General features: G+C 40.0%; 1 protein-coding gene across 5 annotated transcripts; it reads left to right on the top strand.

Moving 5' to 3' along the window:
- Positions 1-873: 873 nt before the first annotated feature.
- LOC128702123 (uncharacterized) lies at positions 874-26,202 on the top strand. Of its 5 annotated transcripts, none has more exons than XM_053796151.2 (11): positions 874-952; positions 2,779-3,481; positions 5,676-5,746; positions 7,182-7,307; positions 7,692-7,847; positions 8,708-8,872; positions 10,183-10,349; positions 10,533-10,611; positions 19,448-19,852; positions 20,661-20,802; positions 22,576-26,202. In XM_053796151.2, exons 2-10 carry the CDS (start codon positions 2,872-2,874, stop codon positions 20,772-20,774), a joined length of 1,893 nt encoding a protein of 630 aa, XP_053652126.2. In that variant the 5' UTR covers positions 874-952; positions 2,779-2,871; the 3' UTR covers positions 20,775-20,802; positions 22,576-26,202. The 5 variants fall into 5 exon arrangements, with proteins under 5 accessions (XP_053652126.2, XP_053652131.1, XP_053652128.2 ...); XM_053796154.2 differs by having other exon boundaries at positions 880-941; positions 3,166-3,481; XM_053796152.2 differs by having other exon boundaries at positions 882-941.
- Positions 26,203-27,883: the final 1,681 nt, after the last annotated feature.

The following is a 27,883-nucleotide window of genomic DNA, read 5'->3' as shown; positions in this document are numbered from 1 at the left end:
TGGGTTAATCTGTTGGGCATACTGGAATTATGAGACGTTAACAATAACAAGTCTCTCTCAGTGTCCCAAGTCAGCCCCAGCACCTTACTGCATTATTTCATTAACCCCTTCACATATCCTCATTAGTTCCTCTTCAGTTGACGTCACACCCGGAAATTGTCTACATAAGATTATTTACCCAATTACTTCGCTCAGTGGACCACCTGTGCACTTTACTCTTGTATAAATCGTAGCCACACATGTGCTAGCAATTAATTAGGCTAATTATCATCCACCACACGATCGATTAATTTGTATACTCTATACCCACTTTCTTCAATCAGTCACTTAATTATTAAGTAATTAATTCAATTAATTTTTTTCACTGATTGCATCCGGTTCAGGAATGACCAGCGGGCAGATATGGAAAATTTTGTAGGGTGTTACCTGTATGTACCTCAACATTACATGCATACAAGTAATTTCATTGGGAGACAACCATATTGTTTACCGTAGTCACCCCGTGTAGACATATATACACACAGGTGATTATCTGTGTATACACCGATAGGTGGGCATCTATCTCTCAAGTTCATATACATCAAGAGGTGTATATATTTTAGCTAATATACACCTGAGAGAGCCACCTAAAAGGAATATAAGGCACACTGAAAAAAAAAAAACCCTCGGTGTACTCACATCAAGAAATCCACAACTCAAAATAACTACAGTACATGTTAACCTTAAGATTATCTTAGGTTATATATAAAAGGGGAAGGATTCATTCAGCCTTTTTTTCATAGGTCAGGATCTAAATAACAAAAATCTTCAACAGTGAACCATAAATCGGAAATAATTTCGAATCTGGTTCAGCAAAACCTGAAGATTTTTGTTGACAGTGTAGGAGTGTGTGTGGTCAGTGTAGGCCACCGGGGAATTCTGTGTTTTTTTGTGTATTCTAGGTCAGTCTGCAGTGAGTATAGGGTGTTGTATGACCACTGTTGAAACGGATGTATACACAGAGAGGTGTATATCTCTGTATTTGTACCGAGAGGTGTATATCTCTGTATTTGTACCGAGAGGTGTATATCTCTGTATTTGTACCGAGAGGTGTATATCTCTGTATTTGTACCGAGAGGTGTATATCTCTGTATTTGTACCGAGAGGTGTATATCTCTGTATTTGTACCGAAAGGTATGTATATGCGCCTAACTGAGGTGTATCCCAGTGTTTATACACCGAGAAACTTGTATCTATGTATATACAGTGTATATTTCTGTATACACACCGAGACTTGTATCTGCATATACACCTAAAGGCTAGTATATACACAGGTTTGTATCTATATACCGTTTACCTGGACAGGGTTTGCATACACATCGAGTCTTGCATCTGTATATACACAGGTGTATGTGTATATATATATATATATACACATTGGAGGTGTACAAGTGATAAGCAGCTTTAATTAATGACCCTCGTGTGGTTAATATACTCTCAGCTTAATAAACCAGCCAGCCCCTACGGGTTCAGTGCTTTCCAATAATAACTGGATTTGGGGATCAATATAATTCCTAGGGAAGCTCTAAACTCATAGGGGTCATTTAGCTCGTGCCATAGACGCGTCAGCCGTGCTCTAGACACTTCAGCCGTGCTCTAGACACTTCAGCCGTGCTCTAGACACTTCAGCCGTGCTCTAGACACTTCAGCCGTGCTCTAGACACTTCAGCCGTGCTCTAGACACTTCAGCCGTGCTCTAGACACTTCAGCCGTGCTATAGACACTTCAGCCGTGCTATAGACACTTCAGCCGTGCTATAGACACTTCAGCCGTGCTATAGACACTTCAGCCGTGCTATAGACACTTCAGCCGTGCTATAGACACTTCAGCCGTGCTATAGACACTTCAGCCGTGCTCGGTGTTTCTCTTACCGGATAAATCATGTAAATTCCCTCGCCTGTATCCGCTGCCCCTGATGTTTTTCTGTTGTCTTATGATTAAGAAAAAAGGAATTTTTGTTAGATTTATTATTTCTGGGGAAGCGTTAAACACGTATAGGTCATGTAGCGACTGGGAAATAGGAGGAATTCAGGTTTGATCCAAGGAAAGGGCGGATAAGGAGTTCCAGACTTAGAAATCTGGGCGCCTGGGTAGGCTTGGTTTGTTAATGGGGTTTAAAGCCTATCGGCTACACTAGGAGCATTTAAGGATGCAAATAACTTTGTTTTGCACTTCTAGACAAGAATACTGGAATCCGTATTCTAAGGAGAAATATACCTGTTGATGTATATGTTTTTAGGGAGCTGATTTATATTAGGCCTGATAAAGATAAATTGTATACCTGGTACTTATTTCAAGCATTGAGTGTAACTTAGTTTTAATTTGTTGCACTAATTACTGCAAAAACTTTGTGAAGCTTCATCTCTTAACTTAGAATTAATATTTTTCGATATTTGTGTTGAAGATTACAACTGGTCACAGACCGGGCCGCGGGGGCGTTGACCCCCGGAACTCTCTCCAGGTAAACTCCAGGTAAACTGTTGTAAGTGGCAAGGGTTCTCCTAGAATGGGGTGGTTCTTTGATGCTAAAAAGTTCCTGAACTAATTGTATCTTCCTCTTCCTAGGATCAAAACTGAGTTCGTCCCATTCTCCAATCGCTGTATAGTTCTTGAGTTCAGCTTTTCCCATTAAGTATAGTAATAATATTGGTAAAATAACGTTTGTAAACTTGTGCTTCAGATGAATTTCCTTTCGGTATTTTGAATGAATAAAATATTGATTTAAATCTCTGATTCAAGGGTTAAAACCCGGAACATGCACAATGTGGGGAAACTAAAAGAAACAGAACTCGAGATTCTTGTTGAAGGCAGAGAAGGAGAGTGACCCTGGTGATGTACACCCCTTGTGTGTGGAACACCTCATACACAGACCATGATGATCATCAAGGGTGTCACTTCTACACCTTGATTCCACCCTACCCACACCCCACCTTGCCTATTCATACCTACTGCCTCCCTCGACCTCATAAGATACCAAGTGGCGCTGCTAACTGCTTTCCTATGGCAACTTATCCCTGTTCAGTGACTGGTGTGTGTTTCGGGGTTCCATTGTTCAAGAGCCTTGCATTCCACTATCCAGCTCAGAGTAACGTCTCCATGGGTAACAGGAGTTCCTGCTTGCTTCAGATGCCATTACAAGATGATATAAGCGGCCAAGAGTGTAAGATGAGTGCCCAACTTGGGCAACCCCAGCCCCTGAGACCACTCAGGTCGCTCCAGCATACCAATCCACCACAAGTTTTAACGAAAAAGGCACTTCTTGTAAGAAGTAAAAACCCGCCTCAATCAAGTCAGATTGTAACCCGGCAACAGGGTGGACGTTCTGTGGTGTGTGGACGCCCCAGGAGGGTGACCAAGAGAGTGGAAGGAGTGAGGACACCCCAGCCGTACCAGAAGCGACGACGGTCAGAGACCATCCAGGATGAAGTCCTCCTGTTACCTGGTGAGTTTTTAATGTACTTTTTAGTCTACTTTTTGCTTTCATATTCAGGCGTTGTATGGACACAACAGGATTACCTCTTTTAATAATAATAGTGGTAATACGACTGGTAAAAATATGCAAAACCATTTATTACGAGTTTCGTTTTTGGTAGTTTTATTAGTAGTCATAGGGGAGCGTTAAATATGTAGGAGTCATGGGGCCTTGGGGAATGGGAAGGCTTGATCCAAGGGAGGGGAGGTCCGGTTCATTGAACCAAGGCATTATTACCGGTATCAAGGAACCTTCTTTGAGGGGAAACTGCATAGTTTTAATTAAAGTTAATATACAGGTTTATCATACATGGAAAAGCCCAGAGCTATGTAATGCATTTTTGGCAGATTTAAGATTAAACATTCTTTAAAATACGCTCAATTTAAGTCGTAATGGATGTGGCACAGAGTTGGGCCAGCTACATGCCAGGACCACGGTTCAAGTCCCCCTCCGTTCTTTTATATATTCATAAAAATAGTTTATAGAAAAGGCAGATTACGAACAAAAAAAAGGTATTATGCCTTTTTGCCCCTCAAGGAAGGTTCCTTGATGCTGATGAGAGGCTCTTGATCTAGGGAACTGAATCTGTGCTCCAGTTCCCTGAATATCTCCCATCCCCCCACAGGCGCTGTATAATCCTACGGGTTTAGTGCTTCCCCCTTGATTATAATAATATGCCATTTTGCTCTTTAGTCTTACATATATATATATATATATATATATATATATATATATATATATATATATATATATATATATATATATATATATATATATATGCATATGCATATATATGTGTGTGTGGCATATAAGGTACATGTTGTTAGGTGTGTATCACCGATTATAAGGCGAAAACCTCACCCAGCTCCTCAGAGCTGGGGCGTGTGCCCAAAATACAGCAGGCATTACCCCTTTGAACAGCCGCACTGAGCCGCTGGAACAGAAAACTAGCTGCCCTGCCCCAGTGGACCCCCCGGTTCGCGATACTAATCCGTTCCTGAGAGCTCATCGTAAGCCAAAAATATCAGAAAGCGAATCAATTTTCCCCATAAGAAATAATGGAAATCAAATTAATCCGTGCAAGACACCCAAAAGTATGAAAAAAAAACTTACCACATGAAATATTAAGTTTAATGCAATAGAATAGTAATTACAATAACAATAAATAACAAAAGAATAATTGACACTCCATTAGGACTTGAGGTAGCAAGTCCTTTTCCGGGGTTACTTCCCTTCTTCTTTTAATGCCACTAGGACCAGCTTGAGAGTGACTGGACTTCTGTTGCACAACATAACTGGCAGCCTCACCATGCCTAATCACACTATGTATGCCACTACGATTCTTAAATCTTTCAAACCAACCTTTGCTGGCCTTAAATTCACTCACATCACCACTAGTTGCAGGCAATTTCTTTACCAAATCGTCATGCAACTGCCTAGCCTTTTCACAAATGATTGCTTGAGAGATGCTATCTCCTGCTATCTGTTTTTCATTTATCCACACCGATAACAGTCTCTCAACATTTTCTAACACTTGCGGTCGCTGTTTCGTAATCACAGTTGCACCTTTTGCAAGAACAGCTTCCTTGATTGCTGCTTTCTTGCTCACTATAGTAGAGATGGTTGATTGGGGTTTACTATACAACCTGACCAGCTCCAACACACGCACTCCACTTTCGTACTTTGCAATTATCTCTTTATTTCAACAGTCATTAGCACCCTTGGTCTCGAAGAGTTGGCACTGGGAGCTTTCTTGGGGCCCATGGTGACTTATTTTGCAAAAACAGGCACCAAAAACAGTGATAATATGGAATGTACCGAATGTATCCTTAGATGCGTGCACACTGGCTGGCTTGTGAACACTGGCACACACGGGGCAGTTCAGGCCACACATGGACACGTCTCGTACGAACCACATCACATACCGGGTTTTGTATCGGGAAGCGAGGCAAATTTTCTGCGATATAATGCATTGGTTACCGGATTTATCGGATACCGATAGCATCGCGAACCGGGGGTCCACTGTATATATATATATATATATATGTCTTAAAACAGTATGTTGGTTTGACTATTATTAGGTGCATTAGGCATTATGTACCACGTGCTCTGTGCTCCGCAATAAACTAGCCACTTCGGTGGCAAAATCTAATCTAATCCGCAGGTGATCACCTGAGCAGCAGCAGCAGTTGTCCCACTGGTTATCATCCATACTTCAATGTTGACTATGAGGAGGTGTGTGAAGCTCCGCCATTACTTAAATCTTACTCTCAAGAAATGATGGTGGGGTTCCTTCATGTTGGTGGAGAGCTCTTTGACAAAGGAATTGGAGCTACCTTTTCCTTGAATCAAACCCGATGCCTCCCATTCCCCAGGCGTTGTACTAACACATTTATATTAGACTATTTGTACTCTCCTGTGCCTCACTTCTGTTACCCTGTCATAGAATTCTAGTAAGTTTGAGAGACAGGATTTACCATTTCTAAAACCGAGGTGGTGGTGAATACCTTTAAAGATGATCCGCCGCTCCTCTCCTGATTATCTTCTCCATAATCTTACGTACTGAGCATGTCAGTGACACTAGCCTGTAGTTTAATGCCACCAGTCTATTCCTTTCGTAAATACTGCCTTCCACACCTCTGGTAGTTGCTCTATATCACTTAAAAACTTGTTGAAAACTTTGCTTAGTGGCTCACACAGTGCCTCTGCACCCTCTTTCAGACTCCACGGAGATACATTATCTGGTCCCATTGTCTTCGAAGTATCAGCTCGCTCAGTTATTACTTCCCTTCCCTGTTGTGTATATATATGCACACTCTCTTAATTTTTTTTTGTTCAGCTCCTTGCAAACTTCCTGGTCGCTCCTTGTAATCACTCTTCCTGTTTTCAGCCCTGTTACCTGGTTCTTTACTGTTGTCTTTCTTTGAATGTGACTGTATAGCAACTTTGGTTCAGATTTGGCTTCTGATGTTATTCTCAAATTATCTCTAATCCTCTCTTCTTACCTGTGTGTATTCGTTTCTGGGTCTTTTGCTCACTTCCCTATTTCCTCTATTTGCTTTTTATGTTTTCCATGCTCTTTCACTTTTAGCATTTGCTTTTCTGCACCTCTGGGTGAACCAGGAACACTTTCAAGCTACATTCTCACCCTTTCATTCGTTGTTTTTCCTTCCAGTTTCCCTTTCCATTACACTTTTTTCAAGAATTGTCTCCTACCTATGTAGTCTTCTCTTCTGAAGTCTGGTTTCTCCTGGTTTCTTACCATGCCATGCTTGTCAATTGCATACATGTACTTTCTTAAGGTATTTGAAGCTTAGTACTGTGTGGTTGCTAGCATCAAGGGAAGGGGCCTTCTCATATTCTGTCATCCACGACAGATTCACTCAGGGTGAATACTAGGTCCATCCTTGCTGGTTCATCTCCTTTTCTCTCTCTGTGTGTCCCTGACATGCTGGCAGTTTCCCCCATCACCACCTCCAACATCTTAGCCCACAACATTTCTTTGCCACTGTGCAGTGCAGCTCCAAATTCTCTGCATGGTAGTCTCCCATGATCAGTAGGTTTGCATTGCTCACGTGGGATCATATCAGCTGCTAATATATCTACCCCATATGGGTTCACTGCTTCTTTTTGAATATAATGAGGCACTTTCCACAGATTTTACCTACAGGAAGTGATGAGGTACCTATTGGAGGTGGAGGCCCGCTACGTCATGAGGCACAGCTATGTGGGTAGCCATCCTTCTGTGAACCAGCGTACTCGTGCTATCCTTGTCGATTGGCTTATTCAGGTTCAGGTGAGGTACTGTTTAGGGAATTCAGCACATCCAAGGGTTAGGGTGAGGCACTGAGGGGATGGGGGAAGCATTGAGGGGTATGGGAAAGGCATGGGCAAAGAAAGTGGTTATCCAGGTGCAGGAGATGGATAATCCTGGTGCAGGAGATGGATAATCCTGGTGCAGGGAAAGTGGAGTCATCCTCTCAGCATTGTCAGACTTGTCAGCCTCACAAGCAGCGAAACAGACTTTCCCACACAGAATCAACTAACCCTGAGTATACAGTTGTTAGGTAGATTGTCTATCCCATGAATGAACGGAGGATCGAGCATACCACTTTTTACTTATTACCCCAAAGATTTCACGTAATAAGGGCTTCACCTGGAATATCATTTTTGTCAGCAGAGCTACCTGGAGGTGTCGCAGGAGACGCTGTACCAGAGTGTGGCGCTGGTGGACCGGGTGCTGGAGGTCCGCTGTGTCCCTGTACCTAGGGTCCAACTCCTCGCTATCACTGCTCTCCTCATTGTCTCCAAGTTAGAGGAAAAAGAGCCCATTGAGGTGAACACACATCATGATCATAGTCCTGTGATTAGAACTAAATGGTATGGGTCATATAGCACCTGGGGGAATGAAATAATTAGGTTTGATCCAAGGAAGAGGAGGGTAGCTTCAGTCTTTTGGATAAACACCCCTCAAGGGAGGTTCCTTGATGCTGGTGAGGGGCTCTTGATCTAGGGAATTGGATCTGTGCTCCAGTTCCATTAATACCTTCCATCACCTCCCTCCCCACAGGTGCTGTATGATCATGCAGGTTTAGCTCTCCCTCATGATTATAATAATGGATAAGTAGCCCTTCAGCATCAGGACACTCTGAAGGAATTCCAGTGAATGAAGGATAAGCGAAGGATAGGCTGGCTGGTTAGGAACAGATTTTTTTTTTTTTTTTATTATCACACCGGCCGATTCCCACCAAGGCAGGGTGGCCCGAAAAAGAAAAACTTTCACCATCATTCACTCCATCACTGTCTTGCCAGAAGGGTGCTTTACACTACAGTTTTTAAACTGCAACATTAACACCCCTCCTTCAGAGTGCAGGCACTGTACTTCCCATCTCCAGATTTACGTATTAGTTTTTTAGTAAGTTTTGTCATGGCTCTTGCACACCAGAATTTTAACTTTTATTCCATTAAGAGGAATGAATGAGCATTGGGAAATATCTTAAAGAAACACATTGAATCTGTTATAACAAACCACGGTATGGTGGGGTTAGAACCCATGGTAAGGAATTCGTACAACTGCAGGCCAGTGCGTATCCTCACCCATGCTGTTGTTTGTTTGCAATCATGTTATGATTTCATGAGTTAATCCATTCTACATATTTTTCTTGCATGTTCAAAACCTGGCTGCATATCACACAGACGTCTCGGCTCCTACAATTAACTCTAGACTTGTATACACATGCTGAACTGCTGTCCTTAGAGAGACAAGTGTTGGTGGTGGTAAACTTTCAGGTGACCTATGCTGATCCCTCAATCTTCCTCAACTACTTCCTCTATCTCACCTGCAACTCCCAGGACCAGATGGTGAGTCAAGCTTATCCAAATCAATAAGTAAGACACATGTTCAACAGTTAGGTATCTTTATTCTGAAACATTTTGCATACACAGTAGGCCTCTTCAGTCGATTTTCGCTTTACAGCAGTAACCCAGAACCTAACCTGCCATATAAGTGGGATCTTCCTGTATTGAGACTTTTAACTTTCTGTGCTCTTAAATCTTTGTTTTTAATATTGCTACTGCTACTTATATTTTAAGTTAGCCATGCTGTCACTTGTTTGTTCTTATGCCAGTACATCAGCATTTAATTTTTATACATTTTACACTCATCTCTTATTCTATATACAGTATTTATTCTTTGTGTTAAGTTTTGACTGATTTCTATTTAAAATATTAGCCTGCATTTCTTGGGTATGAATCTGTTACTACAGCACTTAATTTTTAAATGTTGGGCAAGTGAACAGTGTGGATGCAGCAGATTAATTTGTTATTATATTCATGTAAAGCACGAGGCCCATATGGACCATACAGCTCTTGGATAACAAGAGTGGTTGGTGGGTTGATCCAAGCAAAGGGAGGGCAGGTACAATTCCTTGGCTCAAAATCCCTTCACTAATACAATGCACTTGCCTAAAGGGAAGGTAGTGTGTTGGAGCTATTATTGTTGATGAAATATTTGTGCCATGATTAATTTCTTTTGTACCAGTGGTGAGATGCCATGTATAGTACACTGCTTGGCTTTCTTGCATTAGTAACCCTCCAGGGTTAATAATTGGAATAATAATCTTCCTGCAAGAGTCCTGTTTACACGAATAGTGACCATCTTGCAAGAAGACAGAGATCAAACCTCTACTACTGCCGGCACTGAATGACCTACAATCAGGGCTGCTTCCAAAGGTTTTATAAAGGAGAGGCTTAGAGTTAGCAGCCTGGGTTGGAAGAGATGGCTAGGGAATTTGTCTTGAAGCAGTGTTATTATTTTTATTTGAGGGCTTGGGGGAAGTTAATACTTGTTTTTTTTTTTTTTTGTGGGGCTTCAGCCCACCTTGATGCTGCCCCTGCCTGCAATAAATTTAACACTTCAGGTAAATGCAGTATACCCTTGATGCCATTGAAGGGCTCTTGACATATGCTACTCTCCCTGTTCTTGGATCAAGCATAATCACCTTTCATTCAGGAGGCACTGCATGACTCCCAGGAGTTTAGCATTTCCCAAATAAATTAATGATAATACATTAGAACAATAATCCTTTCTGGGAGGCTGCAATGGGTGCTGGGCAAATACTTTCTAAGATGTGTTCCAGAGGGTAACAGTATTTATGATAGTGTTGCTGCAGGTGGCTTGGTGCTGTGGGTTTCTTGTGGAAAGTGTGTTAGTGGAGCCTTGGCCCCTTGAGACCAGGCCTTCCCTCTTGGCTGCTGGAGCACTGTATGGTGCCCTCAGAGTTCTCAGAGGAGCCAGGGCTGTGGTACCACTATTCTTATTCATGCCAGAGTACTTTAGGTAAGTCAGCTAATTCCTCTCTTGGCTTTGTACAGTATTAATTACAGTAATATTTTGTGTAGGTAGAAGTATCAATACCAACTGTCTGTAATGTTTTAGCATTTCTCCATGACTATAAGATAGAAATATTTTCTAAATCTACCACCATTTCTCCACCACCATAATGGTCACTGACTGGAGCAGCCTAAACGAGGTGGTAGTAATATCAACGAGCCTACGCATGCTGGAGGCACTGGCCAACCGAAGTCATTCTCCCTTCCAGGTAAAGCTCGCTACTTCTCTTGCCATTGCCATAAATACACCATGTGCGTGGGAGGCCTTGAGTGTTTAGATACAGGCTCATGTGAAGTTCTTCGTTTTGTGTTTTGTGGTTGAGTATTTCTTGTCATTAACTGAATTTGATGGAATGTATGAACAGTTCACTGAACACCTGCACCAAGGAGAGGGAGCTCATGACAGTGTTTCAATCCATTGTGGATCATTGCTCCATATAAAATTGTCGCACTATGGTATAAGAGGGCACTCCCTCAACTACCTAAAGTCTTACCTCGGCAACAGAAGCCAATATGTGTACACAAATGGGGCAAACTCTTCCGCACAGCCAATTACAGTTGGAGTCCCAAAGGGAAGTGTCCTAGGCCCTCTTCTCTTTCTCATATACATAAATGACCTACCAAATGCATCACAACTACTCAAACCCACACTATTTGCAGATGACACTACATACTTCTTCTCTCACCCGAGCCCAGTCACGCTTGCCAATACAGTGGACCCCCGCATAACGATATTAATCCGTTCCTGAGAGCTCATTGTTATGCGAAATTATCGTTATGCGAATGAATTTTCCCCATAAGAAATAATGGAAATCAAATTAATCCGTGCAAGACACCCCAAAGTATGAAAAAAAAAAAAAATTACCACATGAAATATTAATTTTAATACACACAAACTGAAAAAGGCATGCACAATTACATGACACTTACCTTTATTGAAGATCTGGTGATGATTGATGGGATGGGAGGAGGAGAGAGTCTTAGTGTTTAGAAGGGGAATCCCCTTCCATTAAGACTTGAGGTGTCAAGTCCTTTTCTGGGGTTACTTCCCTTCTTCTTTTAATGCCACTAGGACCAGCTTCAGAGTCACTGGACTTCTGTCGCACAACATATCTGTCCATAGTGGCCTGTACCTCTCGTTCCTTTATTTTTTTTTTTTTTTTATTTATTATCACACAGGCCGATTCCCACCAAGGCAGGGTGGCCCGAAAAAGAAAAACTTTCACCATCATTCACTCCATCACTGTCTTGCCAGAAGGGTGCTTTACACTACAGTTTTTAAACTGCAACATTAACACCCCTCCTTCAGAGTGCAGGCACTGTACTTCCCATCTCCAGGACTCAAGTCCGGCCTGCCGGTTTCCCTGAATCCCTTCATAAATGTTACTTTGCTCACACTCCAACAGCACGTCAAGTATTAAAAACCATTTGTCTCCATTCACTCCTATCAACCACGCTCAAGCATGCCTGCTGGAAGTCCAAGCCCCTCGCACACAAAACCACCTTTACCCCCTCCCTCCAACCCCTCCTAGGCCGACCCCTACCCCGCCTTCCTTCCACTACAGACTGATACACTCTTGAAGTCATTCTGTTTCGCTCCATTCTCTCTACATGTCCGAACCACCTCAACAACCCTTCCTCAGCCCTCTGGACAACAGTTTTGGTAATCCCGCACCTCCTCCTAACTTCCAAACTACGAATTCTCTGCATTATATTCACACCACACATTGCCCTCAGACATGACATCTCCACTGCCTCCAGCCTTCTCCTCGCTGCAACATTCATCACCCACGCTTCACACCCATATAAGAGCGTTGGTAAAACTATACTCTCGTACATTCCCCTCTTTGCCTCCAAGGACAAAGTTCTTTGTCTCCACAGACTCCTAAGTGCACCACTCACTCTTTTTCCCTCATCAATTCTATGATTCACCTCATCTTTCATAGACCCATCCGCTGACACGTCCACTCCCAAATATCTGAATACGTTCACCTCCTCCATACTCTCTCCCTCCAATCTGATATTCAATCTTTCATCACCTAATCTTTTTGTTATCCTCATAACCTTACTCTTTCCTGTATTCACCTTTAATTTTCTTCTTTTGCACACCCTACCAAATTCATCCACCAATCTCTGCAACTTCTCTTCAGAATCTCCCAAGAGCACAGTGTCATCAGCAAAGAGCAGCTGTGACAACTCCCACTTTGTGTGTGATTCTTTATCTTTTAACTCCACGCCTCTTGCCAAGACCCTCGCATTTACTTCTCTTACAACCCCATCTATAAATATATTAAACAACCACGGTGACATCACACATCCTTGTCTAAGGCCTACTTTTACTGGGAAAAAATTTCCCTCTTTCCTACATACTCTAACTTGAGCCTCACTATCCTCGTAAAAACTCTTCACTGCTTTCAGTAACCTACCTCCTACACCATACACTTGCAACATCTGCCACATTGCCCCCCTATCCACCCTGTCATACGCCTTTTCCAAATCCATAAATGCCACAAAGACCTCTTTAGCCTTATCTAAATACTGTTCACTTATATGTATTCAGATATTTGGGAGTGGACGTGTCAGCGGATGGGTCTATGAAAGATGAGGTGAATCATAGAATTGATGAGGGAAAAAGAGTGAGTGGTGCACTTAGGAGTCTGTGGAGACAAAGAACTTTGTCCTTGGAGGCAAAGAGGGGAATGTATGAGAGTATAGTTTTACCAACGCTCTTATATGGGTGTGAAGCGTGGGTGATGAATGTTGCAGCGAGGAGAAGGCTGGAGGCAGTGGAGATGTCATGTCTGAGGGCAATGTGTGGTGTGAATATAATGCAGAGAATTCGTAGTTTGGAAGTTAGGAGGAGGTGCGGGATTACCAAAACTGTTGTCCAGAGGGCTGAGGAAGGGTTGTTGAGGTGGTTCGGACATGTAGAGAGAATGGAGCGAAACAGAATGACTTCAAGAGTGTATCAGTCTGTAGTGGAAGGAAGGCGGGGTAGGGGTCGGCCTAGGAAGGGTTGGAGGGAGGGGGTAAAGGAGGTTTTGTGTGCGAGGGGCTTGGACTTCCAGCAGGCATGCTTGAGCGTGTTTGATAGGAGTGAATGGAGACAAATGGTTTTTAATACTTGACGTGCTGTTGGAGTGTGAGCAAAGTAACATTTATGAAGGGATTCAGGGAAACCGGCAGGCCGGACTTGAGTCCTGGAGATGGGAAGTACAGTGCCTGCACTCTGAAGGAGGGGGGTTAATGTTGCAGTTTAAAAACTGTAGTGTAAAGCACCCTTCTGGCAAGACAGTGATGGAGTGAATGATGGTGAAAGTTTTTCTTTTTCGGGCCACCCTGCCTTGGTGGGAATCGGCCGGTGTGATAATAAAAAAAATAAAAAAAAATAATAATTATATGTTTCACTGTAAACACCTGGTCCACACACCCCCTACCTTTCCTAAAGCCTCCTTGTTCATCTGCTATCCTATTCTCCGTCTTACTCTTAATTCTTTCAATTATAACTCTACCATACACTTTACCAGGTACACTCAACAGACTTATCCCCCTATAATTTTTGCACTCTCTTTTATCCCCTTTTATCCCCTAAAGTGTTTCACAACATTGTCAGTGTAATAGTCACCAGCACGGCTTGCAATAGCTGTGTGAGGGTGATTTTCATCCATAAAGGTTTGCACTTTCAGCCACATTGCACAGATTTCCTTAATCTTTGTAGTAGGCAACTTCTTCAATTTCTCTCTCCCCTCCTCCGAACCAGTTTCCTCAGGTCTGGCCTCTTGCTGTTGAAGTTGATCTAGCAGCTCATCAGTGGTTAGTTCTTCATTGTCCTCCTCCACCAACTCTTCCACATCATCCCCACTAACCTCCAACCCCAAGGACTTTCCCAATGCCACAATGGATTCCTCAACTGGCATACTCCTCTCAGGGTTAGCCTGAAACCCTTCAAAATCCCTTTGGTCTACACATTCTGGCCACAGTTTCTTCCAAGCAGAGTTCAAGGTCCTCTTAGTCACTCCCTCCCAAGCCTTACCTATAAGGTTTACACAATTGAGGATATTAAAGTGCTCTCTCCAAAACTCTCTTAGAGTCAGTTGAGTTTCTGAGGTCACTACAAAGCACCTTTCAAACAGAGCTTTTGTGCACAGTTTTTTGAAGTTTGCAATAACCTGCTGGTCCATGGGCTGCAGGAGAGGAGTGGTATTAGGAGGCAAAAACTTCACCTTAATGAAGCTCATGTCCCCATAAAGTCACTCTGCCACGTCTGTAGGATGACCAGGGGCATTGTCTAACACCAGGAGGCACTTAAGGTCTAATTTCTTTTCAGTTAGGTAATCTTTCACATTGGGGGCAAATGCATGGTGTAACCAGTCATAGAAAAAGTCCCTAGTGACCCATGCCTTACTGTTTGCCCTCCACAGCACACACAAATTAGCCTTGAGGACATTCTTTTGCCTGAACGCTCTGGGAGTTTCTGAGTGATACACTAATAAAGGCTTCACTTTGCAATCACCACTAGCATTGGAACACATCAACAGAGTAAGCCTGTCTTTCATAGGCTTATGTCCTGGGAGTGCCTTTTCCTCCTGAGTAATGTAGGTCCTGCTTGGCATTTTCTTCCAAAACAGGCCTGTTTCATCACAATTAAACACTTGTTCAGGTTTCAGTCCTTCACTGTCTATGTAATCCTTGAATTCCTGCACATATTTTTCAGCTACTTTGTGGTTCGAACTGGCAGCCTCACCATGCCTTATCACACTATGTATGCCACTACGCTTCTTAAATCTCTCAAACCAACCTTTGCTGGCCTTAAATTCACTCACATCATCACTAGTTGCAGGCATTTTTTTAATTAAATCCTGATGCAACTTCCTAGCCTTTTCACTTATGATCACTTGAGAGATGCAATCTCCTGCTATCTGTTTTTCATTTATCCATACCAATAAGCGTCTCTCAACATCTTCCATCACTTGCGATCTCTGTTTCGAAAACACAGTTGAACCTTTGGCAAGAACAGCTTCCTTGATTGCCGTTTTGTTGCCCACAATAGTAGCGATGGTTGATTGGGGTTTATTATACAACCTGGCCAGCTCGGAGACACGCACACCACTTTCATACTTATCAATGATCTCTTTCTTCATCTCTATAGTAATTCTCACCCTTATTGCTGTAGGGTTGGCACTAGAAGCTTTCTTGGGGCCCATGGTCACTTATTTTGCAGATAAAATCGCCAAAAACACTGTAATAATACGAAATGTTCCGATTGTATGCTTGGATGTTACCGCGGAGGCTGGCTGGTAAACAATGCCACCGGCGGAACATGTGAGGCTGGCTCAGGCCGCACATTAGACGCGTCTCGGATGAACAGCGTTGAGCGGGTTTTTTAGCGGTATGCGAGGCAAAATCTTAGCGATAAAATGTATCGGTATGCGGATTTAATGTTATGTAAGGCCAACGGTATGCGGGGGTCCACTGTACTGTAAATACCAAATTACAGAAAATATCTACCTGGATGAGGACTAACAAACTTACTCTAAACATTGACAAAACCTACTTCATTCAGTTTGGTAACAGAGCTACAGACGTCCCTCTTAACATAATGATAAACGGATCACCTATCACAAAGCTAACAGAGGGAAAATTCTTAGGAATCCACCTTGATAATAGACTCAAATTTCAAACACATATACAACAAGTTTCCAAGAAAATTTCCAAGACCGTAGGCATACTATTGAAGATACGGTACTGTGTTCCATAGTCAGCCCTCCTGGCCCTATATCACTCATTTATTTACCCCTATCTCACCTATGGAATTTGTACATGGGGCTCAACAACAATAAACCATCTCAGACCATTAATTACCCAACAAAAGGCTGCAGTCAGAATAATGATAAATTCCCACTACAAGCAGCACACTCCACCAGTATTCAAAACTCTAAACCTACTCACCATACAAAACATCCATACTTTTTACTGCACCTACTACATACATAGAACACTTAACTCTGATATAAACCCTCCCCTCAAACGTCTCCTTACCAACCTCAACAGAACACATGACCATGACACAAGGCACAGATCACTCTTTGATGTTCCTCATGTCCACCTCATGCTATGCAAAAACTCAATGCACATAAAAGACCCTAAAATCTGGAATTCATTACCTGCAAATATAAAAGAAACACTGTCTGTTTAAAAACTCAAGTCTCTTCTCAAAAATCACTTACTCGCCCACAACTAAATAAATACTGAATAATTGTATCTCATAAATGTTTCTCATTATTGTATCTCATAAATGTCTAACCTGTGACCCAATCAAACTTTGTTATTTTTTAATTACATTACCTAATAGAATACTCCATTCTATTGAATGCACAGCAACACAGTAAATGACCATATGACCTGTCTTTATAATACTCATTTGTGGTAAATTATCTGTTTACAATAATGTTTTTACCACTGAATATATCATTGCTTAGTTAATCTTAAGTCTGCCCATAATACTCTGCATACAAGGGGCTTTTTGCATGTACACCCAACTACTATAATTCCTTGTACAACTATGTATCATGTCCAGATAAACTATATGAACATGAATGAATATGAAAAAACTTTTAAACAATGTTTCAATCCATCCTGGAACACCACTCAGTCACAACTGAGTGAGAAAAGGCAGAGATCAGAAGACAGATTGGGATGAGGGATGAAGAATTTAGTAGTACTGTAGTAATGGGAGTAACGGCAAATATAATAGAAATAATAGTAGCTCTAGTAGTAAAATAGAAATGTAGTAGTAGTAAAATGTAATCAAAATAACTATAGTACTGAAGAAATAGTGAAGAGGATAAATTAAACCTCATGTGCACCTCTTTTCTTCTAGCTCTTTGTCAGCCTCTTGTGGATGTTAGTAAGAGGCTGATGTTGCCTTATTCTCTGCCCCCTTGAGATGCACAGTAATATATATGCCCTGTTATTACAATATTTTTAATGTTTTTTTTCTCATTACAGAGTACTGCTATCTGTACTATTATTATTGCCATACTATTTAGGCTACTATCACCACCACCTTTTTCCCAACCTATCTTCTTGGTTTCTTTGTTTTTACTTGCTGAGATGTGACTTAATAATGGTCTTGGATGGACTGACAGTGTCTAAAGTTTCCTCTCTTAAGTGTGGTTTAAGAAAATGAGAAAATTTTGCTTGAAAGCATAGCTCACTTTTATTCTTTTATTTTTTAAGTAATTTTTCTTCTGGAACCAACTCACAATGTTACTGAGGCTTGGTTGTGCATGCTAGGATCACTGGCGAGCTATGGTTGATATTACTTTGAGTTGCTTTGTGGTGGATGAGAAATCCACAATCTTTGCAGAGACTTGCCCCTACGTCTCCGTCGACCTCAGTTCAATCTGAAACCTTTTCATTTATGATCTGACTGGTTTATCAGCGAACTTCAAGACACTAATTCACACTCTTTAGTGTGTCGTTAAGATCAGTCTTGTCAATGATTATTGCATATATAATAGTTATCTTAATAAATGCCTTGATAAATACAGTGGTCCCTCGATAATCGTCCTTTTTGGAAATCATCGAGCTATTTTCGTCCAAACATTGGCTCGCAAATGGTCAGTTGATTCTCTAATTGTCGTTCGTCCTGGACGCATACCGACGGCTCTGAGCTGCCTCGGCCTCCCTTCCCAGCCAGTGTGCCATTGTTTACCAGTGAGTGACGGTGTCCTCACTTGTTCATACGAAATATTTCATAATATTCCATTCCTTTTAGTGCTTGCAAGTGCTAAATAAGCTACCATGGCTCCAAAGAAAGCTCTTAGTGCCAAGTCTCTGGTAAAGAAGGTGAGAAATACGATTGAATTTAAGAAAAGCATCATTGAACAATATGAAAGTGGCGTACGTGTTGCCAAACTGGCCAGGATGTATAACAAACCCCATACAACCATATCTTCCATCGTGACAAAGAAAAAGGAAATCAAGGAAGTTGTTGTTACTTGGAGAAAATTGTGGCCAGATTGTGTCCACAAGAGGGATTTTGAAGGGTTTGTGGATGACCCTGAGTCAGTTGTGAAATCTATTGTGGCATTGGGGAGTTCCATGTGGTTGGATGTGAGTTTGGAGGATGTGGAAGAGTTGATGGAGGACCACAATGAAGAGCTAACCACTGAGGAGCTGCAAGAGCTTCAGCAGGAACAGCAACAGATTGCAGCTCAGAATCTTACTGCAGAGGAGGAGGAAGAGAGTGCCTTCTTCAGAAATTAAGGAGATTTTTGAAATGTGGGGTAGGATGGAAAGATTTATGGAGAAACATCACCCTGAGAAGGATGTTGCAAGCCATATCGGCAACTTGCACAGTGACATAGTCTTGGCCCATTTTAGGGAAGTTTTAAAGAGATGCCAGAAACAGAGCTCTCTGGACACTTCTTTTGCGAGACAAGAATCCAGTGACTCTCAAGCTGGTCCTAGTGGCATTAAGAAACAGAGAAGAGAAGTATGTAACCCCAGAAAAGGACTTGGTACCTGAGGTGTTGATGGAAGGGGATTCCCCTTCCAAACAGTAACTAATCCAATCTGTCTCCTCCTCCAGTCTTCCATACACTAAGAAGAATCGCCAATAAAGGTAAGTGTTATACTATTAATGTTTCATTCATCATGTCCCATTGTATTGTTTATGTACTACATCTATATTTCATGTAAAAAATTTTTTGTTTTAATACTTCTGGGTGTCAGGAACGGATTAATTGTATTTACATTATTTCTTATGGGGAAAATTGATTTGAAAATCGTCTATTTCGGTAATAGTCGCACTTCCAGGAACGAATTAACGACGATAAACAAGGGACCACTGTACTTGATAACTTTGTAACTATGACAAGTCTCTTCATATTCCACATACAGTTTCTTTTGTACAAGTATATTAAAATTTTAGCTGCTGGGGTACATTGTGATAAAACCTTTGCATTGATGAGTTCACAATTGATTTTAACCTGTTGTATTTTTTTGGTCTTCAATGGCCTGTTTCACATGGTGGTGCAGGGAGCTGTAAATAAGTATTCAAGTAAGTGTCGATATCAAGCCCTTGCTGAAAACCCAAGTCTCAGTCCTGAAAACCTCTTTATCATCGCTGACCAAGTGAGGACCAGGCTTGTTGAACTACGAGGAGAGGAAACCATTATAGTCAAAAAGAAAAAGCTGATAAATATTACAAATGCATCCAAATATACAACACTTGAGGTCATAGAAAGCTTTGATAATAAAATTCAGTTTGGAGATGAGGAAATGCAATCTCTTCAGTCAGATAACATGGAGAGTCCAGTAGCAATGGATAGTACAATAGTGTATTTTCATGAGCATACTGGTTGCAGTACTGGGCAGCTACCAGACAATGCTGACGATACAGAAGATGAGATGATGGAAGTTGGAGAGGAGTCTGACACTCAGGTGTGTGTGTGTGCTCTTTGACTGTGATTTACTTTTGCTAGTCGAGTAGAATTTTATTTGCTACACAGAAATTGTAGTAAATAATTTATTAAATCCAATTTAAGGTGCCTTTTAGTGCAAACAGTAATTTAAGTGCATTTTCTAATAGAAATTTGTGTTCATATATTGTTAATACTAGTACTAATTGAAAAAATTGAGATGTGTAAGGAGAGACCGTGCCTTCAATACATGTGATTATATAAAAAATATATATCAGTGTTAGAAATTCTTTTTATTTTAAATGTGCAAAAATTCACACAAGTGGATAGAACTGACGACAGATATTCATCACCACATAAGAACACTGACGATTAATTTCCTGCTTTGAACTTGTTTTCCCCAGCAGCTACAAGTTGACTGGAATATACATGTTCAGTAGTCAGCTTAAATGAAATGGAAGAACCATGAACCGTCTCCATATTGTAAAAACATTCTATTACCATGAAGGTTTACTAAGACTTAGTGATGGGTGTTTCAAATGTTACTTAAGATGTATGAACAAAGTGTTTCCTTGTCAGGGGAACACATTTCTCTCCTTAATGTTTTCATACCATCTTCAGGTAGTTATTTTCCAGTAGTTTTATATATGGCCAGTAGCTTTACATTATTAAAAGTGCAGTTTGGCTGCTGTTGAAAGACTTGTAGCTTAGTTAAATTTACGTATTTAATTTGTTTACCTACAGTACAAATTTAATAATTAATGTACATTTTAAGTGTAACACATTCTTTGTTGTATGATTAATTTGAGTCCCTTTTCATCTTTTTAAAGCAAATTAACGATACAACATGCAGAGTAAAGATTTTATCAAGACTGTTTCTCTCGATGTCCAGACCTGATAAAGCTATACCCTGGATGGAATGTTGCTGCAGTGAAAGCTTGTAATGTATATTGCATTTTCAGATCCATACCTGTGAGTATTATACCTGTATAGTCTGAAACATTTGACTTAGATCATCTCTGATCACTCTCTAGATTATCTTTCTAGAAGTGGAAGTTGTAGGTTAGAATTTTTGCAAAAATGCTAAACATATTTTTGTAAGTCAGTGTTTTTTCCTTCAGAACTGTGCTGAAATATTACCTGTTACTAAAGTGCTTAATTTTCAGTGTATACTAGGCAGTTATAAATACAGTATCTTCAGATAATTGTAACATATGTTAAGTAAATCTAGTTGATAGTTATAGGTTTTGAACCTAATTGCTGATACAGGTTTACTAAACCAAAAGTATTTTCTAGTCAAATGCTGCCTTACATGTACGAAAGTTCATGAATAGAAACCCCGGGAAGGGGTGAGTCAGTGCTAGGTAGTAATGGAGGCCCAGTCTTCCACCTGCTACCAGTACAGTAAGTCCTCGACTTAAAAACACACTGGGGACCTCCTGAATTGTGTATAATATATAATAATGATCTAGGTAGTAGGTTGGTAAACAGCAACCACCCAGGGAGGTACTACCGTCCTGCCAAGTGAGTGTACAACGAAAGCCTGTAATTGTTTTACATGATGGTAGGATTGCTGGTGTCTTTTGTCTGTCTCATAAACATGCAAGATTTCAGGTATGTCTTGCTACTTCTTCTTGCATTTAGGTCACACTACACATACATGTACAAGCATATATATACACACACACACCCCTCTGGGTTTTCTTCTATTTTCTTTCTAGTTCTTGTTTATTTCCTCTTACCTCCATGGGGAAGTGGAACAGAATTCTTCCTCCGTAAGCCATGCGTGTTGTAAGAGGCGACTAAAATGCCGGGAGCAAGGGGCTAGTAACCCCTTCTCCTGTATATATTACTAAATTTAAAAAGAGAAACTTTAGTTTTTTCTTTTGGGCCACCCCGCCTCGGTGGGATACGGCTGGTATGTTGAAAGAAAGAAGATATAATAATGATACACTGTATGTGTAATAATGATATACGCAATACAAGATTCTCAACGTGTTCGTAAATCGAGGACTTGCAGTACTCTAATATTTACTTTACTGCAATTTAGAATATTTTGTGAAGTTAAGATATGGTGTGTATTTTGTAGATCATGTTAGGCTTTATTTTGTTTGGAGTTTTAACCTTTTTATATTTTGGACTTGTTCTTCATGAATGATGAGTAGTGTGATCATAGGCTCTTTCACTGATGTGTTTGTATTACTTTTGTTGCTTCACTTTTCTCCTTCTTCCTTGTCCTTGCTCCTGTAGCTTGACTCTTTTTTTTTTTTTTAGCTTCAGCTTCCTTGTGTATAGAGTATTGCTGTTAATGTTTCTCTCCTGTTGTTTCTGTTTTTCAAACATTTCACTCTGTCACTATTTGCTTTGAATTATTTACCACCCATTGTTCCTGTTTTCTAAGTGTTCCATGCACAATATTGTTCCTTGTTCCATTATCATGACTTCAAGCACAGTATTGTTTATCTTCCATACTCTGCGTTACCTCCCTTAATGTATGTTTTTGTTTCCTAATATTGTCTTTTGTAGATCGTGCATAAATATTTTTTCACGAATGATTGTTATGAATTTCAGTGTGTAATAGGTTGTGTACAAGGCTTATTCTTTGGGAGCAAAACTTTTAATTATTATTCATGGCAAAATGTCCAACCCATAGGGGCCATAGCGCATAGGAAATCAGAGGCAGTCAAGTTTGCTTTGAGAGTGGTAGAATAGCTCTACTTTCCTAAATCAAGATCTCATTTCCAGCATCATGGCACTTCCTTTGAAGGAGGCTTCTTACGTACTTGAACTTTGATTACCCAGCTGCTCACACAGTAACTTATGTGGGTCATGCAGGTTACAGTTGAAGGCCAACAAAAACGTGGAACACCGTAAAGTGGGAGCTGTGTATATGAGGCCCTCCTGTACATTCACTATACAAGTTTGTCCACACAGTGTATTTAAAATTCTTGTATGATCTTGAGTGATGGCAGCTGTACTAAGCTTAAGCTATGAGCCTGGGACATCTAAACTCCATAAAGTAAAGGGCATCTGTATTTCATGTTATATATTCACTTAATCAAAAGAATTAGAGCTACCCAACCCTTCTGATAAAACCTGATTACCTCCCTAATAATATAGTAATGTAACACAAGGTGGAAAAAATATTACATATATTACAAAGGTTGAGGTGGTTTGTGAGGACTTCTGTAAACATTGACATGGTTTTGTTCTATATTTTGTATTCTGCTATGTTTTTGCAATTAATATTGGAACATTTTATTATAATTATTATAGGTAGTACATCATTAAATTAGACAAAAATTAAGCTTAAATGATATTTCATTAAAGTTACCATAACATTCACTAATAACCCACAATTTCTTTAGGTATTGGTCCATTCTGGACTATTATTAAGTCTCAACTGATAATTATAACTAAGTGCTAATCATAACTGATAAAGGTCCAGCATGAACTGTAAGAATGTCTGACTTCACCATGTTTGTCAAAATAAATGTGCAGCTTGGGGTGAAACTGAATATGTGCTCATTAAAACATGGTAAGATTTGAATTTGTCAGAGGATTGTATGGGTATTATACAGTAACTGGTAATTCTGTAATTATCATCATCAACACTAAGTGCTAAACCCACCAGGGTCATACAATGCTGCATAATTCTGTAGAACCCAGTGCTGGTGAGGGACTTTTGATCCAAGGAATTGGACCTGGCCTCCCCTTCCTTTGATCAAGACTGATAACCTATTTCTCCATGTACTGTATGACCCCTATAGGTTCAGCACCCCTATTAATGTAATAATTTAAAAAACCCACAGTATATGTATAATAGGTTCTATTATACTTGTTTAATAAACTGGAGTTACCGTTACTTGGATAAAACCTAAGTGCTTCCCATTCTCCAGGTTCTGTGACCCTCATGTTGTTGGAGTGTGAGCAAAGTAACATGAAGGGATTCAGGGAAACCAGTTAGCTGGACTTGAGTCCTGGAGGTGGGAAGTACAGTGCCTGCACTCTGAAGGACGGGTGTTGGTATGTTGCAGTTTTTGAACTGTAGTGTAGGCATGCCTCTGGCAAGACAGTGATGGTGTGAATGTTTCTTCTTTTTTGGGTCACCCTGCCTTGGTGGGAAACAGCCAGTATGTTAATAAAAATTAATATAATACCCTACAGTTGTAAAGATGGCAAATATCCCTATATTTACTAAAGGCTGTGAATTTGTAAACAAATATAAGTCTTTACAAGTATTGTTATAAAAACCAGCTGTATGACTCCCATGGGTTTAATAAGTCGGCCGTCTCCCACCGAGGCAGGGTGACCCAAAAAGAAAATACTTTCATCATCATTCAACACTTAAACCTCACTCACACATAATCACTGTTTTTGCAGAGGTGCTCAGAACACAACAGTTTAGAAGCATATACGTATAAAGATACACAACATACAACCCTTTTCAACCCCCCCCCCCCACTACTCATACTTGCACCAGCCCACCTTTCTGCCAATAGTTGCTTATGTCTCACCCGAACTTCCTCCTCCCTTAGTTTATACACTTTCACCTCCCTCTTGCCATTTTCGTATCTACAACTTACTCTAACTGTAGCTACAACTAAATAATGATCCGATATATCAGTTGCCCCTCTATAAACGTGTACATTCTGGAGCCTACCCATCAATCTTTTATCCACCAATACATAATCTAACAAACTACTTTCATTACGTGCTATATCATACCTTGTATATTTATTTATCCTCCTCTTCTTAAAGTATGTATTACTTATTACCAAACCTCTTTCTACACATAGTTCAATTAAAGGCTCCCCATTTTGATTTACCCCTGGCACCCCAAGTTTACCTACTACCTCCACAACATTTTTGCCCACTTTAGCATTGAAATCCCCAACCACCATTACTCTCACACTTGGTTCAAAACTCCCTATGCATTCACTCAACATTTCCCATATCTCTCTCTCCTCTACACTTCTCTCTTCTCCAGGTGCATATATGCTTACTATAACCCACTTTTCACATCCAACCTTTATTTTACTCCACATATTCCTGAATTAATACATTTATAGTCCCTCTTTTCCTGCCATAACTTATCCTTCAAATTATTGCTACTCCTTCTTTAGCTCTAACTCTATTTGAAAGTCAAAACCAAAACAGAACATTCAAATTAAAGTATTACTGCATTTATCATTAGTCCAGCAATTTTTTTTAGACAGGAATATATTACAACAATGTTTACTAGAAAGTTAATTTTTTTTTTTTGTAATATTCACAGGAAAACTGTAGATTCATAAAAGTTGTGCAGTGCTGAAAAATGAGGTAATTGGTTGATCCAGGGAAGGGGATGATAGCTCAAAATTCCTTGTATCAAGAGCTCAACAGGCGATGCCCCTCTCATCCCTCCCATTAGTGGGTAATTTCTTTATCTTGCAAACAAAATACAGGTTTCTCATGCTTTATGTGAATTTGCTGTTGTGTTGATACCCTGTTTATCAGTAATGTGTAGGTAATTGGCAGTACCAAAAGCATATTGAATATTTTGTTTATCATTGCCTGAGCTTAGTACTAATGCCAAGGACCTGCAACACCAGCATAAAATGAGGGACACCTGTACAATACAAATCTTACATTAACAAAGGAAAGGATACAACTGCTGCAACCTTTAATAACAATAATATCTTTATTTACTACATGGTATACAGGCCTAGCTGACAACAATGACATACTACTATATAGAAAGCCCCTTGTTATGCTCTGCATGTCTGGCAAATTAGGTCAGTGTCCCAAGATGCGACCCACACCAGTCGACTAACACCCAGGTACCCATTTTACTGATGGGGAACATAGACAACAGGTGGAAAGAAACACGCCCAATGTTTCTACTCTGGCTGGGAATCGAACCCAGGCACTTGCCGTGTGAAGCGAGAGCGTTAGCCACCAGCATTATTGGTATTTAGAACTAAAAGGCACAATACTGTGACAATACACAAATAACCTGCACATAGGAGGGGGAAGTTTGACGACATTTCGGTTTGACTTGGACCATTTACAAAGTCACACTGAAATGTTGTCATAAACTGTGGGTTGTGTATTATTGGGATTTAGTGTAACCCTTTAAGGGGAGGGAGGGTACCTTCATGCTAGTGAAGAGCTCTTGGTCCAAGGACTTTGACCTACCCTTCTTCCTTAGATCAAACCTCATACTCTCTCATTCCCCATGCACTGTATGACCCCAACAGACTAAGCACTTCAACTTTTACCACAGCTGTATAGTGCTAAATGACCTATATGGTTTTCATGACAGCAATAATGAATGTAAATTAAAAATGTTATCAATAAACCTAAGGATGATAAAAAGAAAATCACACAATTATTTATTGAGAGTTCATATAAATATATCACATTTATCCTAGAACATTCTACAAGGTACAAAACAAATCATCAAGCTTATAAGACTTAACTCACGAAATTGTAATGACATGATTGCAAACAAACCATACCAAGGATGGGGTTAGAACCCATGGTATGGTTTATAAGACTTACATTTAAGACTAGAACAAATGCTGTTTAGGTCATTTTACAACCTGTAACACTGGACGTTTTATTTTTTAGTAGATAAAAAAATATTTTTATAATTGTTATACAGAAATCAAATGGTTAATTATGATATACAGTAAAGATTACAATTAATTTGGGCAAATTAATTGACTTGCAACATGTAAAATAACTGTAATCAGTATATTACTGCATGATAAAAATTAATGTTGCTCAAAAATTCAATACTGTACCATTTTTTTCATGTGATCAAAATATTCAGGTTTTGCTTCATGATTGTTAAATATTTTGTAAATCACATTGTCTTATCAACACAGTCTGAAATCAGAGAATACATATAAATTAAACTCCAGTTAATAGCAAATTGAGTGATTATGCTCTGCCAGCCAATGTTTTGTAGAAAAATTTTATGTAAAATATCAACCCCTTGCACTGGTGCTAAACAGCCAATATTTATACTATACAAAATTCTAATAGGCACACATTATAGTAATCCTATGTAATTCATTACCCTGAGAGAATTTTATCTTGCACACAAAAGGAAAATATTTTGTCCTCAAAGCATAAGCTTGCTCCATGCATATACACCATAGCTTTGGTTTCTTCTAAGACCCTTGTAGGTTTAACACATTATTATAATAAAAAAAAATTCAATTTCAGATTTACTACATTAATTCTAATCCCTTCACTTTCTTCCAATGTCCTTCCCTTAAAATCACTGCCTCTCTTATCTTGAACCATGAGACATTACACAACTCTTTAGTGTCATGTATAATCCCTGTGGGTTTAGTGCTCCTCCATGATAATAATCTTTAGGGTTTAGCACTTAAAAAAGACATACTTCACACATTGTGAAGTGTGCCTTCCAAGATGCTTAATACTCCTGGGTCATAAATTCTGAGCCACGAAGGAACTCCAACCAGTGTTAACTGCAGTTATCACACAATAAGAAAGCCATATACTTAGTAATATTATTAAACTCATAACTAAGTGCTAAACCCAATATGTTTGGTTTCAGAAAAACCACTTGCATCATCCACAGATAGGAACCTGTGTTTCTTAACAATTGAAATTTCATTTTGTCTTAATGTGGCAACCTTAAAAACACACCATAGATATATAATATATTGTGAGGAAGACATAGACTACTGTATTCAATAAGTAATAAATGAGCAAAGCCGAAAACTGTCGAGTGGTAAATAAATTTAGAGGTGCTCAGCATTATTTAATTAAGATTCATCACTTTGAGATAGTATATATTTTTTTATAGCACCTTTCATTATAATGATACAAAAAGTGACTATCAGTACAAAATTAAGTGAAAGACTTGCATTATTTATGATTGTTACCTTTGATGAATACCAAGAGTTTCTACTCCCAGGGGCCAGGCTGTTGACCCATGTGTCTATCACAGCCTGGTGAAGATACTTGTCACTTCCTCTTGAAGACTTATACACTTGTCCCATCAGTGTTTGATACAGTCTGGGACCATCGA

The sequence above is a fragment of the Cherax quadricarinatus genome, chromosome 83 (genome assembly GCF_038502225.1).
Source record: "Cherax quadricarinatus isolate ZL_2023a chromosome 83, ASM3850222v1, whole genome shotgun sequence".
NCBI lineage: Eukaryota > Metazoa > Arthropoda > Malacostraca > Decapoda > Parastacidae > Cherax > Cherax quadricarinatus.
This window is presented reverse-complemented; position numbering and strand designations above follow the sequence as displayed.